Source organism: Diceros bicornis, chromosome 25, assembly GCF_020826845.1.
Source record: "Diceros bicornis minor isolate mBicDic1 chromosome 25, mDicBic1.mat.cur, whole genome shotgun sequence".
NCBI lineage: Eukaryota > Metazoa > Chordata > Mammalia > Perissodactyla > Rhinocerotidae > Diceros > Diceros bicornis.
The window spans coordinates 41585309-41599802 of record NC_080764.1 but is presented as its reverse complement, the minus strand read 5'-3'; the positions used below and the strand labels follow the sequence as shown (position 1 = coordinate 41599802).

At 35.6% G+C, this 14494-nt stretch overlaps 1 protein-coding gene across 4 annotated transcripts in view; it reads left to right on the top strand.

The window, feature by feature from the left end:
* Nucleotides 1-14494, top strand: part of NAV3 (neuron navigator 3) — a 558397-nt gene that overhangs the window by 518880 nt on the left and 25023 nt on the right. For all 4 annotated transcript variants that reach the window (XM_058568737.1, XM_058568736.1, XM_058568735.1 and 1 more), the window contains 5 exons: nucleotides 3296-3417; nucleotides 5176-5348; nucleotides 6913-7066; nucleotides 8251-8425; nucleotides 13071-13168. In XM_058568737.1, the coding sequence (XP_058424720.1) occupies nucleotides 3296-3417; nucleotides 5176-5348; nucleotides 6913-7066; nucleotides 8251-8425; nucleotides 13071-13168 (722 nt within the window). The remainder of the gene's footprint in view (nucleotides 1-3295; nucleotides 3418-5175; nucleotides 5349-6912; nucleotides 7067-8250; nucleotides 8426-13070; nucleotides 13169-14494) is intronic.

Genomic DNA, 14494 nt, shown 5'->3' with positions numbered 1-14494 from the left:
GCTCTAGTAGATCTTGAAATATGAAGATTAAAAAGAGGCCTCTATACTCAAAGGCTCATAATCCACTACAATGAAAAGTAATTGATGTATATTATATATATAACAATTGTGACATCATAAACCATAATTATTATAAAGCTGAAAGGTAAAGGTAATGGAAAATTTTATTTTTATTTTTCAAACGGTACTATTGCTTTTTGTCACTACTTCTGTGCATACGCGTGGAATAGTTTTTCCTTAACATGTATCAAGTAGTTTGACAAAACTTGTGTTAAATTGCTGTCAACAGTAAGTATTTTTTAGGAATGTTAGGCAAACATAGTTGTGTTGAATGAATAATAAGAATAAATTTATTCAACAAGTGCTTATTGGTCGCCTACCACATGCCATGCTCTGTACAAGGCCCTGGATATATAATGGTAAACAAAATACACTAGTCTTTGTCTCCATCAAACTATTAGTCTAGTGGGAGAGCAGAAAACAAACAATTGTTGTGATCATTGGTGTGCTTGACTGTGCGCACTAAAATAGTGATGAGTTCTAAAATGGGGAAGAATAGACGCCATAGAAAGCAAAGGTACCGGGGAAACTAACAGAGGGCCATAGTCAGGAAAGGCCTTTCCAAGACAGCAACAGTTAAGGGGAAATCCAAGGAATAATTCTCAAATCATATTGTAAATATTGAGAGAGGAGCATTCCAGAAGGGTCTTGAGGCAGGAAAGAGATTATCTTCCTTGTGTCAGTTCCATAAAGGTGCTAATGAGCAAAGATAAAATAACAGAACCAGGGTGGAGAGAGAGGTGCTGACCAGATTACTGAGGGACTTTTAGGGCGTATTTAAGAATTGAGATGTTTTCTATTCTTATTAAAATGGGAATCTATTGAAAAGTCTTAAGTAAGGGAGTGATGATGAGGTTTTTCTTTTAAAAAGATTTCTCTAGCTACTGTTTGTAGAATAGTTGGAAGGTGAGTAAGTTGGACAGCAATTCGTGCTGTAGAGCAGGTAAGTGGTGGTGGTAGCTTGAACCAGGGCTGTAGGGGTGCAAACGTTGGGATGTGGGAAATGAATAGATGAACAAACATGTAACTGAAATATGTGCTTTTAAAATAAGCTTCTCCATTCGTTCAGATTGTTGATATTCACTTGGTCAACCATTCTTTACTGAGCTCTATGATGTCCCATGTACTGAATCAAATACTTGTAAGCACTAGGAAAGAATTGTTAGAGAAAAGTAAAATGCATTCCCTTCATTCCGTGATATTATTGAAATTATGCCTTTGCTAATGTTTATTGGGAATGCAGTCACAGTGGAACATAACTAATACCTCCAAGGACTACTTTTGACCTATGATTATAAGAATTTACCTATCTTTTTAAAATTGGAGATTAATCAAAGTCAAATACAATTTATTAATTCTGAATATAATAAAAACTCTAGAGTACTTTAACAAACATCTGCTCTATTTGTAAAAGTCAGTTATTAGGGAAAAAATAGCAAATACTACATCTTGTTCAGAAAAGCCTATAGCCAACTGCAGCAGAAATTTAAAACACAAATAAATACCTACACATATTCTTCTATTGTTTGTTCATATAACTTCCGTATTAGTTGATGAAGGGATACTATGCTCCTTTATTGTTGGATCAAAACAGCACACATAAATACCTTGATTTAGGTTTTGATATTGGTAATGTTTTTTGGCATGCAAAACCAGTAAATATTCTCATCATTATTTTTAAAAATAGTTGTAAGAGACCAAACTCCAGGGATTCTGAAAAATAGCTCTATTTTTTTCTCCCATAAAATTTGTCAGCATAGTTATTATCTTAATGGAAAAATTAAAGTACTTATTGATATGTATGTGTATATGAGTGTAAGGATAGAGATATGTACATGTATATTACAAACCCACATGTATACTCATTTATTATATGTTTTGAAAGTAACTAGTTACAGTTTCATTGCCATGGGTCAGTTTACTGTTAAATAAATCAGTCAACTGGAAAGCTTTGATTTTATACTATTATTTCTATGGAAACTTTTTGAAGGCTATATGGTAATTTCTGACGTAAGTTCCACTGAGATTTTTTGCTTAGCTAATCTGAGTTTGTGCCAATTAAATATAGTAATAGAAATGGCCTAAAAGCAGATTTGACCTTAAAAGTAATTTTATAAATTCTTAGTGTCTCCACTAACACTTAATATCAGTTCACTGTAAGTAGATAAAATGTCAATTTCAATGTTACTAACTATAAATAAATATTATATAAGCTGATTGCATAGAGTAGGTGAATATTTTCAAAAAGTGATTAAATATCAAATACTATCCTCTTCAAAATATCTTATGTAGCTAGAGAAGTACTACATGCTTTTTAGAAGTATAGAGAGGCCATATTACATGGCAGTTAGCACAACAGACTTTAGAATCAGTCTTGGTCTCAGGTTGGCTCAGCTGTTTTTCAGCTCTTTGACAATGAGAAAATTACATTTAGTGGCTGGCTTGAAGAATAAAGTTAGATACTCCCAGGGTAGAGTAAGCACATAATAAAAGGTAGCTTTATTGTTAACCGTTGTTATTACTGTTACTGTTATTACTACTCCAAGTCATGGACAAGCATTAGGGGTATGATAGAAGAATTGCACTGTCTTAAATATATTTTCTATTTAATTCACAAATACCCTCTACCCAGATTTTCTCTTGAGGATCTTCCCCTCATTGGGCTCTTTGACCTTGGTCAAGTTACTTAACTTCTTTGCACTTCAATTTCCTCATCTATGAGATAAATTGCTTAGATGACTTCCAAGGTTTGTTTTGGCTCTAACATGGTATAATTCTGTGAAATGGAAAGTTAATATATTTGGCTTCGGTAACTTTATTCAAAGTACAAATATTAAAAAGACAATTAATTCTTATGCTATTATGAGTTTCCATTTACTGCATGGAACTAATCATTTGGAATAAATCATTTTGGAAGCACTCTTTGATCCAGGTATTCAGTAGAAATCAGTAGCATAGCATTTCATTTTTGGACAAAACTCAGAACTTATTAAACCACCAGTGCAACAGACTTTTATATGAGATTCCCATTGAATCTTAATGCAGATAACCCAGTTAATTAAAGCAAATATGGTTGTACTTTATTGAACTTATAAAACCAAAACTGCATTGAAATGATCTGTACAAAGCCGTGTTGACTTTTATTGGAGGACTTCCTGTCAGAAAGCCTGAAAGTCTTACTTGTTTAGATTGAAAGTCTTTATGAGCAAATGTGATACTCTCTATCTGTTGCTAGATCTTCGCATCAGAAGACAGCATTCCTCTGAAAGCGTTTCTAGTATCAACAGTGCCACAAGCCATTCCAGCATTGGCAGTGGTAATGATGCTGACTCCAAGAAAAAGAAAAAGAAAAACTGGGTAAGCCATCATCATTTATCTCATTCAGAAGCTTATTACTGCACAATGAGTCAGGCTTTTTCCTTTTGGGCTTTAGAGATCCCCATCAGTTTACAAAGAGTCTCATTCAGGGGGATGACTCCTCAAATGCTGCACTCATCTCCCAGATTAGGGTGGCATGGTGCTGAAAAGCAAAGTGTTAGAGTTGGGAATGACTAAACTTGAGTTTGAATCCCAGCTCTGCTACTTACTCTTTGAATCTAGGGCAGGTTACTTTACCTTTTGGAAGGCCTAAATTTTCTCATCTGTAAAAATAGGATAATTAATACTGACTTTATAGAGTTATTGTAAAGAAAAATAGGATAACATCTGTAAATAAATGGCTTAGAGCACGAGTTTATTGTGGAGGTGGAGATGAAGAAGAAGAAAAAGATGATGATGATGATGATGGCGGTGGTGGTGGTTGTGGTTGTGGTGGTGGTGGTGGTTATGGTTGTGGTGGTGGTGGTGGTTGTGGTTGTGGTGGTGGAGGTGATGATGATGGTGACAGAGGAGAAAGGGAAGAAGTGGAGTTGGTAAAGGGAAAGAAGAGACTTTGAATGCCTCCCCACCCCTCGCATCAACAGGGCTTATAGTGTGAATCAAGTTTCACCTCATAAGAAATCGACTACAGTAGTGTCTGCTTTATGTATTTTTTACCAAGAGAATATAGCAGGAATATAGAAATGCACTTTAACAGAAGCATGCCTTAAGTTTGCTAGAGATGTAATTTATGATAATATTAAGTAATTGCTAAAAAATTGAGGGGAAGATGCTATCATTGCAAAAATGCTTAAAAACAATGAAGTAAAAGATTTCCTTTAACATCATGAAACAAAGGTAGATTTTAAATAAGTACAATGCTTGATGAAATCCAAAATATGAGTATCAGAGGACTTCACTGGAGTGCCTTCTATAAATAATGAAAGAAATATCTTTTTTGTTTTAAAAAAATGTTTATGCAGGTAATATTTTAAAATACTGATCAGCCTTCATTCCCTTGATTTGTAATTCCACACTCTTTCATGTTTCTGCAAGGTGAACTCTAGAGGAAGTGAGGTGAATATAAACCGTGGGCAATTTGGCATGCATCTCTAAAAAATACCCTACCTTGGCATGAATGCTATTCATTTTGGCAGTAGGCTTTTATACCTTTTAAAAACAGATTACCTTGTATGTCTTTTCTTTGTGTCTTTTCATTTTAATCTCAAATTTTAAAGAGAAGAAGTAAAACCATTTTCTGAATAGAGCTGTAGGGGATACCAATTCTGGTTCTGAATAGTCTGGGAATTGAAAATTTGAATAGAAAATCACGATTAATGAAGTGCTAAGTGAATTTGATTTCATTTTGCTTTTTAAGTTTATACTGTCAGCAGGACATGACTTGATTGTAGCGCTAAAGTGGCCATTTAAAACAAATTGCCTTGAAGAGAGAAGCATTGGGAATGGAGATCCCTTCAAGGTACTTAGTTTTAAATGAGTGCTCTGACAGCCATGCCCTTGACCCTGCACTATTTAAAAGCCTTCCATGTTTGTGCTGCGCTGGATTAATACAAGAATAAAACAAAAACACAAAACACGGTATCATTTTTTTTAGAGATACTGTGCTGCAACTGTTAATACTCTGCTTATACATACTGACCCCAGGCAGTGGCTAGGATGGCACCTGCAACTAACGCCCCAAAGCAAAGCTCTTCAAGTGCAAATAGACAAGGAAGGTAATATCTGTTCTTCTTCCAGCTGAGAAGCTCCTTCAAACAAGCCTTTGGGAAGAAAAAGTCCACCAAGCCTCCTTCCTCACATTCGGACATTGAAGAGCTTACTGACTCGTCTCTTCCAGCGTCCCCCAAGTTGCCCCATAGTGCTGGTGACTGTGGGTCAGCGTCCATGAAGCCCTCGCAGTCTGCCTCAGCGTAAGTCGCTCCCTCTGCAGAACGTTGAAGAATTTTTAAAAACAACTTCAGGCCAAGCCCGTATTTGTGTACTCAGTGTCACTGGGGTGTACTTTCACAACTGCAGTGCCATGTCTGTACCAATTATTTTCAGATCTTCCTTAGAATGGCAGACAGCATTTGTTTCTCTTTTGTTTTTCATATATTAGAATTTGAGTGTTTCTTGATCTCGTTCTCCACTTTTCTAAATCATTATTCTCACTTCTTTTCACTTGCATTTGTCCATGTCTCTGTCTAACTGTGCATTAAATGCAGGTCACCCTTTGCCTGGCCACCAAAGAAACGGCAAAATGGCCCTATGATCTACAAGCACAGATCCCGGTAAAATGGAGTGTGACGCATGCAAACTGCCAGACCCAGCTTCTAACCTACGCAGTGTTCGCTTTGGCCTTTTCTAAAATCACCCGCATGCATTTCAACAACAAAACCTTCTCTTTCTGATTACGAAGTAAAATTTGGTTTCCTAAAATCAAACTGCAATCCATTTTTATTTAATCCTATTAGATAATCTAGCATAGCATTTTTATAATAGCCCACTATTTGATGGTACAAGAATAAAATATTTAGAAGGTAGGAACATGTGTTCTGATGAGATGATTCTCTTTGTTTTATATACTATTTAAATCAGATTTCCTTGTATGCTCATGACAATGACTAGTATAGAACTATCGTGTAAAACAAGACCACTAACAGGAACATTCAAGACACTTGTACATCTTATTATGTAATTTCATGACTCATGTAGGAAGGAAGAACAGAGCACTATCATTTTGTGACCAGCAACCTAATCCTCACTTTTAAATGGAAAAGATATTAGTTAAAAAGAAACAAATTCTTTTGACATATTTCCTACAAAGCTGTCCACAAAACAACAACAAAACTGTAAGGATTTAATGGATGTGACCTTGAAGCAGCCCCTAGCTAGCCTGCTTGTATGAGTTGAAACCTGTGATTTCGCCTTATTAGCTGTGATCTCCTAAATCAGCTGAGCATACCCGGAGGATTATATAACCTCATCCATTATTTAAATGTCCAAAACTAATCTCTCTGATTTATTTTCTACAATATTTATATTGGATTTTCATGGTAACTTGAAGACAGTGTTGTGGCAAATAAGGTTATTCTTTGCACAATTTTACAAAAGAAGAAATCAGCATTTTAAGGAGATAACTTTGCTTTAAAAAATATTTCACATGTTGCAAATATAAATTTAAGTCCCTTGAAAAATATCAGCAACAAGGGAATTTTGAGGATCACTTTGTATTCCAAAATAATAGATTGTTTTTAAACTTCAGAAAATAGGAAGAAAAGATTAAAAGAAAAAGACAGCTACTATTTTCAGTTTGAATCCCGTGAATGTATTACTGTCTATAAAACTCTTTCTCCTTTTCTCTAGGTTTTGCCAGCAGCCAGTAATTTCTATGCCTGCTGGATAATATCACAGTTCAGCCTTGAGAAGAAGCATTGCTTTTCTAATCCCCTGGCTTCCCCTGACCACTGATTTTGTGTTTGTTTCCTTCTTCAGGATCTGTGAATGCACAGAGGCTGAGGCAGAGATAATTCTGCAGCTGAAGAGCGAGCTCAGGGAAAAGGAATTAAAATTAACTGATATTCGGCTGGAGGCCCTCAGCTCTGCTCATCATCTTGACCAGATCCGGGAAGCCATGAACCGGATGCAGGTCAGCGCCGAAGTGCCTTCAAGGAACAAACAGGAGAGATTAAAGATGCTGCTTGTTTTCTCCTCTTGGTTATCATAAAAACAAATCACACTTTTAAACCCACCGTGGAAATGTACTCTGTTTGTTCAATCTTTGCAACTCATTTCCTAATAGCAAATGGAGAATTTTATCAAATCCGGGGTTGGAAGGAGTGCCGACTGGCCAGTTGTACTCAAGGACCACTCAAGACACTGTTGCTAGTGATTGGATGCCCTTGAGAGCTGAGTTTTTAGAGGAACTGAAGCAATGCTTGCTTCTTCACTTTTCCACGATTTACCTTTATGTTGGCTTTTTTCTGTTCTTTTGAAATCTGACTTTCAAATACTTTTACCTATTTTTTATCGAAAAACAAAAGTAATGAGGAAACAACAGAAATGTAACACAAGCTTTCTAAATGGGAAAGTAAAAGTGATGTAGAATGCCATCTGTAAAAGTAAAGCTTTTGTATTTTTGGGAAGCATCTGAAGGCTAAATTCAGAACCAGTCTGTGCTCAGGCTAAGTTTTCATTTTATTATTGTGAACCGGTAATCACTTGGAACCACAGATGACTGAAATAAGAAAAGCTCGTTGCCGAGCAGATTCATCTGCCACTGTATATATTCATCAAAAGGCTCTTGTTGTTTTTATGAGCTTAATGCCCCATTTTGAAGGAATAAAAACTTTCAGATGTTATCTGGGATTCTAAAGTAATTTGAAGTCACCTTATTTATATTGTTTTTATTTTGCTCTGTTTTTCAACTCTCCATGAATTAAGAGTATTGCAGATGGCATTATTGGCCTATGAGATTTTAACAATACTTTTAAAATGAGAAACGTTATGAACTCTTCAATTATATTATTCTTAATCCAAATGAGCCCAAGTCCTGGAAAACTCAAATATATGATATATTCAAAAAATAATTATAAAAAATTCTAATGGTTAGTGTGTCTATCTTTGTGAATACATGAATATATGTTTGTGAGAGATGGAGAAAAGGTTAACTTTCCTTCTTTGGAAGGAAATCCTGTTTAGATAATTTATATTTATTTAACATATCACCACATGATTTAATAAACAAAATAATGAACTCTGGTAGAAGAGTTGGTGCCGTTTTCTCAATAAAACTAGCTCAGTTTTTTTTCATGTTTTTCATCTTTACAACAGAATGAAATAGAAATACTGAAGGCTGAAAATGACCGGTTGAAGGCAGAAACTGGTAACACGGCTAAGCCTGCTCGGCCCCCGTCAGAGTCCTCAAGTAGCACGTCCTCCTCATCTTCACGGCAGTCATTGGGACTCTCTCTAAACAACTTGAACATCACAGAGTCTGTTACCTCAGGTGATTTTGTGCACGCGCCTACCTGAGTCAAAGCATGCCTATGACTTAAAGAGGAGGGACCTGGAACTGGGAGAAACTAATCCCCCTCAGCAATACCCTCTTCAAAATGTTAACATTCTAATTCTCAGAAATAGTCCTATTTTTCTCTTATAAATTTATTCTATTTAGTTGTAATTTTAAAAGAACATTCTCTGTGAAAGACTTAAGAGATGTGGTTTTCATATCAATTTGTTAAAAAATTACTTCTGCTTGAAAAGTCCGTCCTCCGTCATTACAAGTAGGATGAAGAGATAACATTCTCAGTGATGATCATTAGCACTCATGAATATGATGCTAATAACCCCATGCAGTTTTATAGTGTTGTAAGTGTACAAAGCCTATTTAAAGTGTATCAGGACCTATTCCAGATTTGACTAGATGATCTTACACGGTCTTGCCCAGAGAGAACATAATGCTACTCCATCACCCAGTCTGTAGCTCTATTAAATTTTCAACAAACAAACAAAAAGAGCACACTGTTGTTGTATTCAGTGGTACTGATAATGGGACAAGGGTACAGTTTTGATTCAGTTGCAAATAGAATCATAGGATTTGATGTTGTCTTAATCTCTGATGAGCTGTTCAGCTATAAAGTGTAACTGCTCCTATGGCATTGAATCGTTTTATATACATAGAATTTAGTTTAGGAAAGATTCACGTGAGGATCTGTGGTAATTTCAAAGCACAGCCAGCAGGTGACGCTTGGAAACCAATAATATACATACTCCTGGGTAACTTTAGACTCCATTATAGACATGAGAAACTTCACTGCTTACCTTAAATTACATTGAAAATAGAAGAATTCAGATACAAAAACGAAGAGAAATGACACAGTGTGCTGATATTGATGAGATTTTCCATAAATCACATCTGTTGCTTCTAAAAAATCAGAATTTTAAAAATTCTACTATTATGTCTGCCCTTCATAATATAAAATGAATGACCCAAATATACTTGCCTTTTTCTTATAAAAGGCAAGTGGAAACTCCCTTGAAATCCAAGAAAACAATGTTTATAAAATTTGGTGAGGATTGGGGGAAAGAAATAAATTCTGAGAATAAGCATCAAATAAAACTAATATTAATAGCCAAGAAAGAACAGAGATTTCAGAATTAAATGAATTTACAGATTATTAGCTAAAATAAGACTATGGAAATATGGTTATAACATGAGTGTGTAAATTGTATGTAATTGCTGTGTCTCTTCAAAAGATGCTAAAAAAGAAAGAACAAAAACTTTAAATGTGTAGAATCTGAGAGCCTGAGCAATATCCTGTATGTTGGGTTGTCAGTGATGACCCTGACGGAGCAGTGAAGTAGGAACCACACCTAACAGCAGTCAATGCATGTCTGTGTCCCTGGGCTTAACTCCTAAGAAAGACAGGGGCGGGTACCTTACAGGACAGCTTACTGGCAGGATTTCATGCCTGTTACTTGATTGTGTTTTATCCTTTGAAATATAAATATGATAAAGTTAGAAAGAGGCAAGGTTATTACTGAAGGCAGTTTAGAAAGAACAGCCTTATAAAAATGAAACTAAAATTCAGGTCTAGGAAAGACTAGAACACATAAAGATAAATATAAAATCAAAGAAATCAAATTTACAATTTCTGTGTTCATCGGACTGAGCACACTGATGGCCATGACTGAGAATTTGGGGCAATTTTGGGGGGAGCAATTTTTAAGATTTTTTTTCAAAAATGTGCTTTTTAATTACCCACTTCATCATTTATTTTTAGTCCTATATTATTTTATTTCCTTAATTATTTTTCAGTAGTGATACTTGCATCTGAATTAACAAAAAAATTGAATCACATGACTAGGATACTGTCTTGATTGCCTTCACTATTAGCGGGTTCAAAATTGGGATTCAAAAATGCATTTATGCTGGGATTTTTTAACAGAAAATCATTCTAGCGTTCATGATTAATTTTAAAAAAGGAAAGAAGTAGACAGAAGAGAGGATAATTGATGAATGTCCAGTTCCTGAAATATAACTGCATGTCCTATACATCCAATAAAGACAGAAGTCTGAAAACCCTTCAAATTTTGTCAGAATTTCTCTTGATTGTAACCAGAATGTCAGATCTCTTTATTCTTCCTTCAAAATGTTGACAGAGGACCATAACTTATTTTCTATAAAAAACCACAGAGGACCCTCACCTCAACTTGCTATTTTTCCTTTTTCCTTGGAATTGTTTCTTCAGGTAATCATCCTATCAATATACTGTGAAAAGGGGGAGACCCAGAGTAGTCCTGATGTGCTTCTCCCACTGTCAAAAGAAGGAGTTCGAATAAACACTCAGAGAAAAGGAATAATCGTTAGAACAGCTAAGCCTACTGAATATTGAGGATGAAGTGCTTTAAAAGCATTATTTCTTATACTCTCAATATCCCTATGAAGTAGGTGCTGTTTGAGCCCGATTTTACAGATGAGGAAACCAAGACTTAGGAAAGTGACTATAATAATTTGCTCAAGATATACAATCAGTAAGTAGCAGAACTAATATTTGAATTCACGTCCCAATGAATCCGCTGCCTGGCCTTTTAACTACTGTATTCATTTTGCTTTAAGGAGACACATATGCAAGAGCCAAGGACATTCACTCATTTATTGGTAAATATTTACCTCACTGCTGTAGGGAGAAAATTCATATTTTAAGCATAGTTTTTAAGAGTAAGCATGACATGAAATGAGTAACATGTTCTGAGGCAAACTTAAGTAGATAAGTGGATCAGAAACCAGATTAAACTCCTTGCTGCGGACTACAAGGTCAGACATGATACAGCCCTTACCCACTTCGACATCATTTCATACCAGTCCCCACTCTTCCCTTGGTCTTCTCACTCCTGCCACCCTGAACATCTGTCTGTTCCTTGGACACACCTAGCTCTTTCATCAAGGCTTTTGCATTTGTTCTCCTTTACTGGACCTCTTTTCTTAGGTCTTCACTTGCATAGCACTTCTCAGCCTCCGGGTCTTATCTCCAAACACCACCTCCTCGAGGAAGCATTCCAGGATGACCTATCTGTCTAGAGCAGGCTCCTTTCAGTATTTCACTGCTCTGTGCTGTTTATTTCTTGCACTTAACACATTCTGAAATTACCTTGTTAAGAATGTATACTCCAAAAGAGCAGGGAATTCATTTTCCTTGCACCTTGGTATTCATTCCCAATGCCCAGCACAGTTCCTGATATCTTTTATGCTTAATAAATATTTGTTGAATATTTATGAACATTTATGAATAATTGAGCAAAGTACTAAAGAGGTAATTTGGTCATGAACTACAGGAAATTTAGATGTGAACAGCCAACAGTAAGCTACTCTAAACTCCTGAGAAAAGGAGCAAGAGAATTAAAATTAAAATGACACTTAAGGAAGAGTTTAATTTTTCAGTGAGAAAGGCAAAAAAGTGAGAGACTATGAGGATGTTAATCTGGGAAAATGATTAAATTCCAGTAAGGGAGATTGTCTTTGACAATTTAAAAACTTCTAGTGAAAATCTTCATATTCCTCAAATTCTAAATGTTGTTTTGATTGTTATGGCCTTAAGAGCTTTTTTTGCTTCTTTCCTTGCAAAATTTCATATTCTTAATTAAGATAATAGAACCGTTCCATTTTCAGGAGCCATTTGATTAAATTGTTTTTCTCTGATGGTACAGTCACAGCTCTTGTCTCTATGAATTTACAGTCAGAGCAGTTGAGTCCCCTTGTCACCAGGCACGTGCTCTTCAGCATGTAACTGAGTTTCCTTTGTCCTCAGAATACCATATTCATATTGAACATGGCTCAATAATAACATCATTGTCAAAGGAAAACATATATTTAGGATAGTTTGCCTTAATAATTCTCCAAATTGGATATTAATCTCATATGATATTTTTTGAAAATTAATCTTTAAATACATTAAAGGCTGGTGCTTTAAAAGTTAGCTAGCTTTATCGTACTTCTGTAACTCTTAGCTGATTACTAGAAATACTATTTTGGCTTTGAAACCATGAGCATGAAGGGTACAGGAGAGTGATACTTAATAGACTTCTGTAGGGAAGTAGAAATGCCATGGTTGAAATTCAATAACAGTACCCGGCAATTACTTATATGTAAGGTAAGCAGTAATATAGCTGGACATCTGCAAATGCTTGAAAATAATTTCAGTTGCCAATCGGTCTCAGCACCTTTGCATCCACAAATTACATAGGTATTGAGCTTGGCTATTTTAGGTTGGATAGAAGAATCAGACTGCTTCTGGGGCTTGTCCCGGTTATCAGAGTAACTGAACATTGCTCGGGTGTTCCTCCACTCTGTGCACAATAGGAAAAGAAACCCCTTATTTCCTCAGCTAAAGACAATGGTCCAACACTTGGGTGAAGACCTTTGGAAGCAGAAATAAATTCTTAGATTGAAACTTTAACCAACCACACTAATTCATCTTCCTGAAAGCTGAGTTTTTTCAAACCAGTTAGGCTAGAATGGGAAGCAGAAAGGCGAAATATTCCCATTGAAAGATATCAAACTATGAGGGAGAAAACAATGACAGCAAACAAATCCAAGCTAATGTGACTCTATTGTGTGTGTGTTTGTGTGTGTTTCTTTGAAAATTTGGTAGATATTTTGCTAGATGATGCTGGTGATGCAACTGGACATAAAGACGGCCGCAGTGTGAAAATTATAGTCTCCATAAGCAAGGGCTATGGTCGAGCAAAGGTATTTCTTTAATCTTAAGTTCTTTATTACTAAAGGATGAGAATGACCATGAAGCAAATGTATTTTATATTTGAATATTTGTTCTAAGTATACTACTTATTACTACTCAAGTGGTATGTACATTGCATTAGCTTAATATATTATAAAAGCATAAAAGTTAGAGACTCGAAAGAAATGACATCATCCTGTAAGTAGAAATGTGTCTCAGGATGTCATGTTCATTCACTGAAAACAATTCTGGTTGTCAGCCACACTCATTTCTAAAACTTAAAAAAAATCATTGCTTTTTTTTGACATAAATACCTTCTCTAACATATTCTTTCAGTATCATTTGTAAAATTATAGGTGATATTTATGATGTGTAGTAACATATTGCTAGAGGTGTCAACATGGTCTTTATATAAAGAGGAGACTATAAGCTTTATGAATATTCTAGACATTGGAAAGACATATTATACTAAGTTCAGTATGACAAATTCCATTGATACTGCTTATCTGTATCATTTTTAAGCAAAGTCTTAGCTGATAAGGCAAGTATTTTAATTTTTTTGGAATCAAGTATTGCCTTCAAATTGGCGATGTTCTGACTCTAGCCCTTTCATAAAACTAAAAATATTATTTTAAGCTGAATTTGTAGATGAGTGGCCAAGAATACAAATTTGTAAGTATCCAAATTTTTTTCTATTAAAGAGAAAAACAAAGAATCCCTTAAAATTTTAAAATAATTGAAGTATTTAAGTTTGAAAAGCGAGATAGCACTTGTGCATTTTTACACAGGGCAAATACACCAAGAATTGCAGTGCTGTAAACTTCCTGCTTGACCTGCAGATTTGTGCCTGATTTTCCCAAGTGGGTCTTTACGTGAGAGACTCTAATAGTCTCAGGGAAGCTTAAACTATCTCTAATTTAAAGGCAGCTGCTTACAAAGCATTGTATGAGCATCCATTTTGACTGAGTGACAATAAGACTGGAAAATAAGTTTTCTTTTTCAAAATAATTCTAAACGACAACATCTTTGAAGGTTGAAAGTGGTTGTCTTAGTCTTCTTGGACCGCCATAACAAAGTGCCATGAGTTGGGTGGCTTAAGAAACAGAAGTTTATTCCTCACAGTTCTGAAGTCCAAGATCAAGGTGCCAGCTTATTTGGTTCCTGGTGAGGGCTCTCTCCTTGGGTTGCAGATGGCCGCCTTCTTGCTGTGTCCTCACATGGCCTTTCCTCAGTGTGTGTACAAGACCTCTCTCTCTCTTCTCCTACTTATAAGGCTACTAATCTCATGAGAGCTCCCAGCCTAATGAGCTAATCTAACTCAAATTACCTTCTAAAGG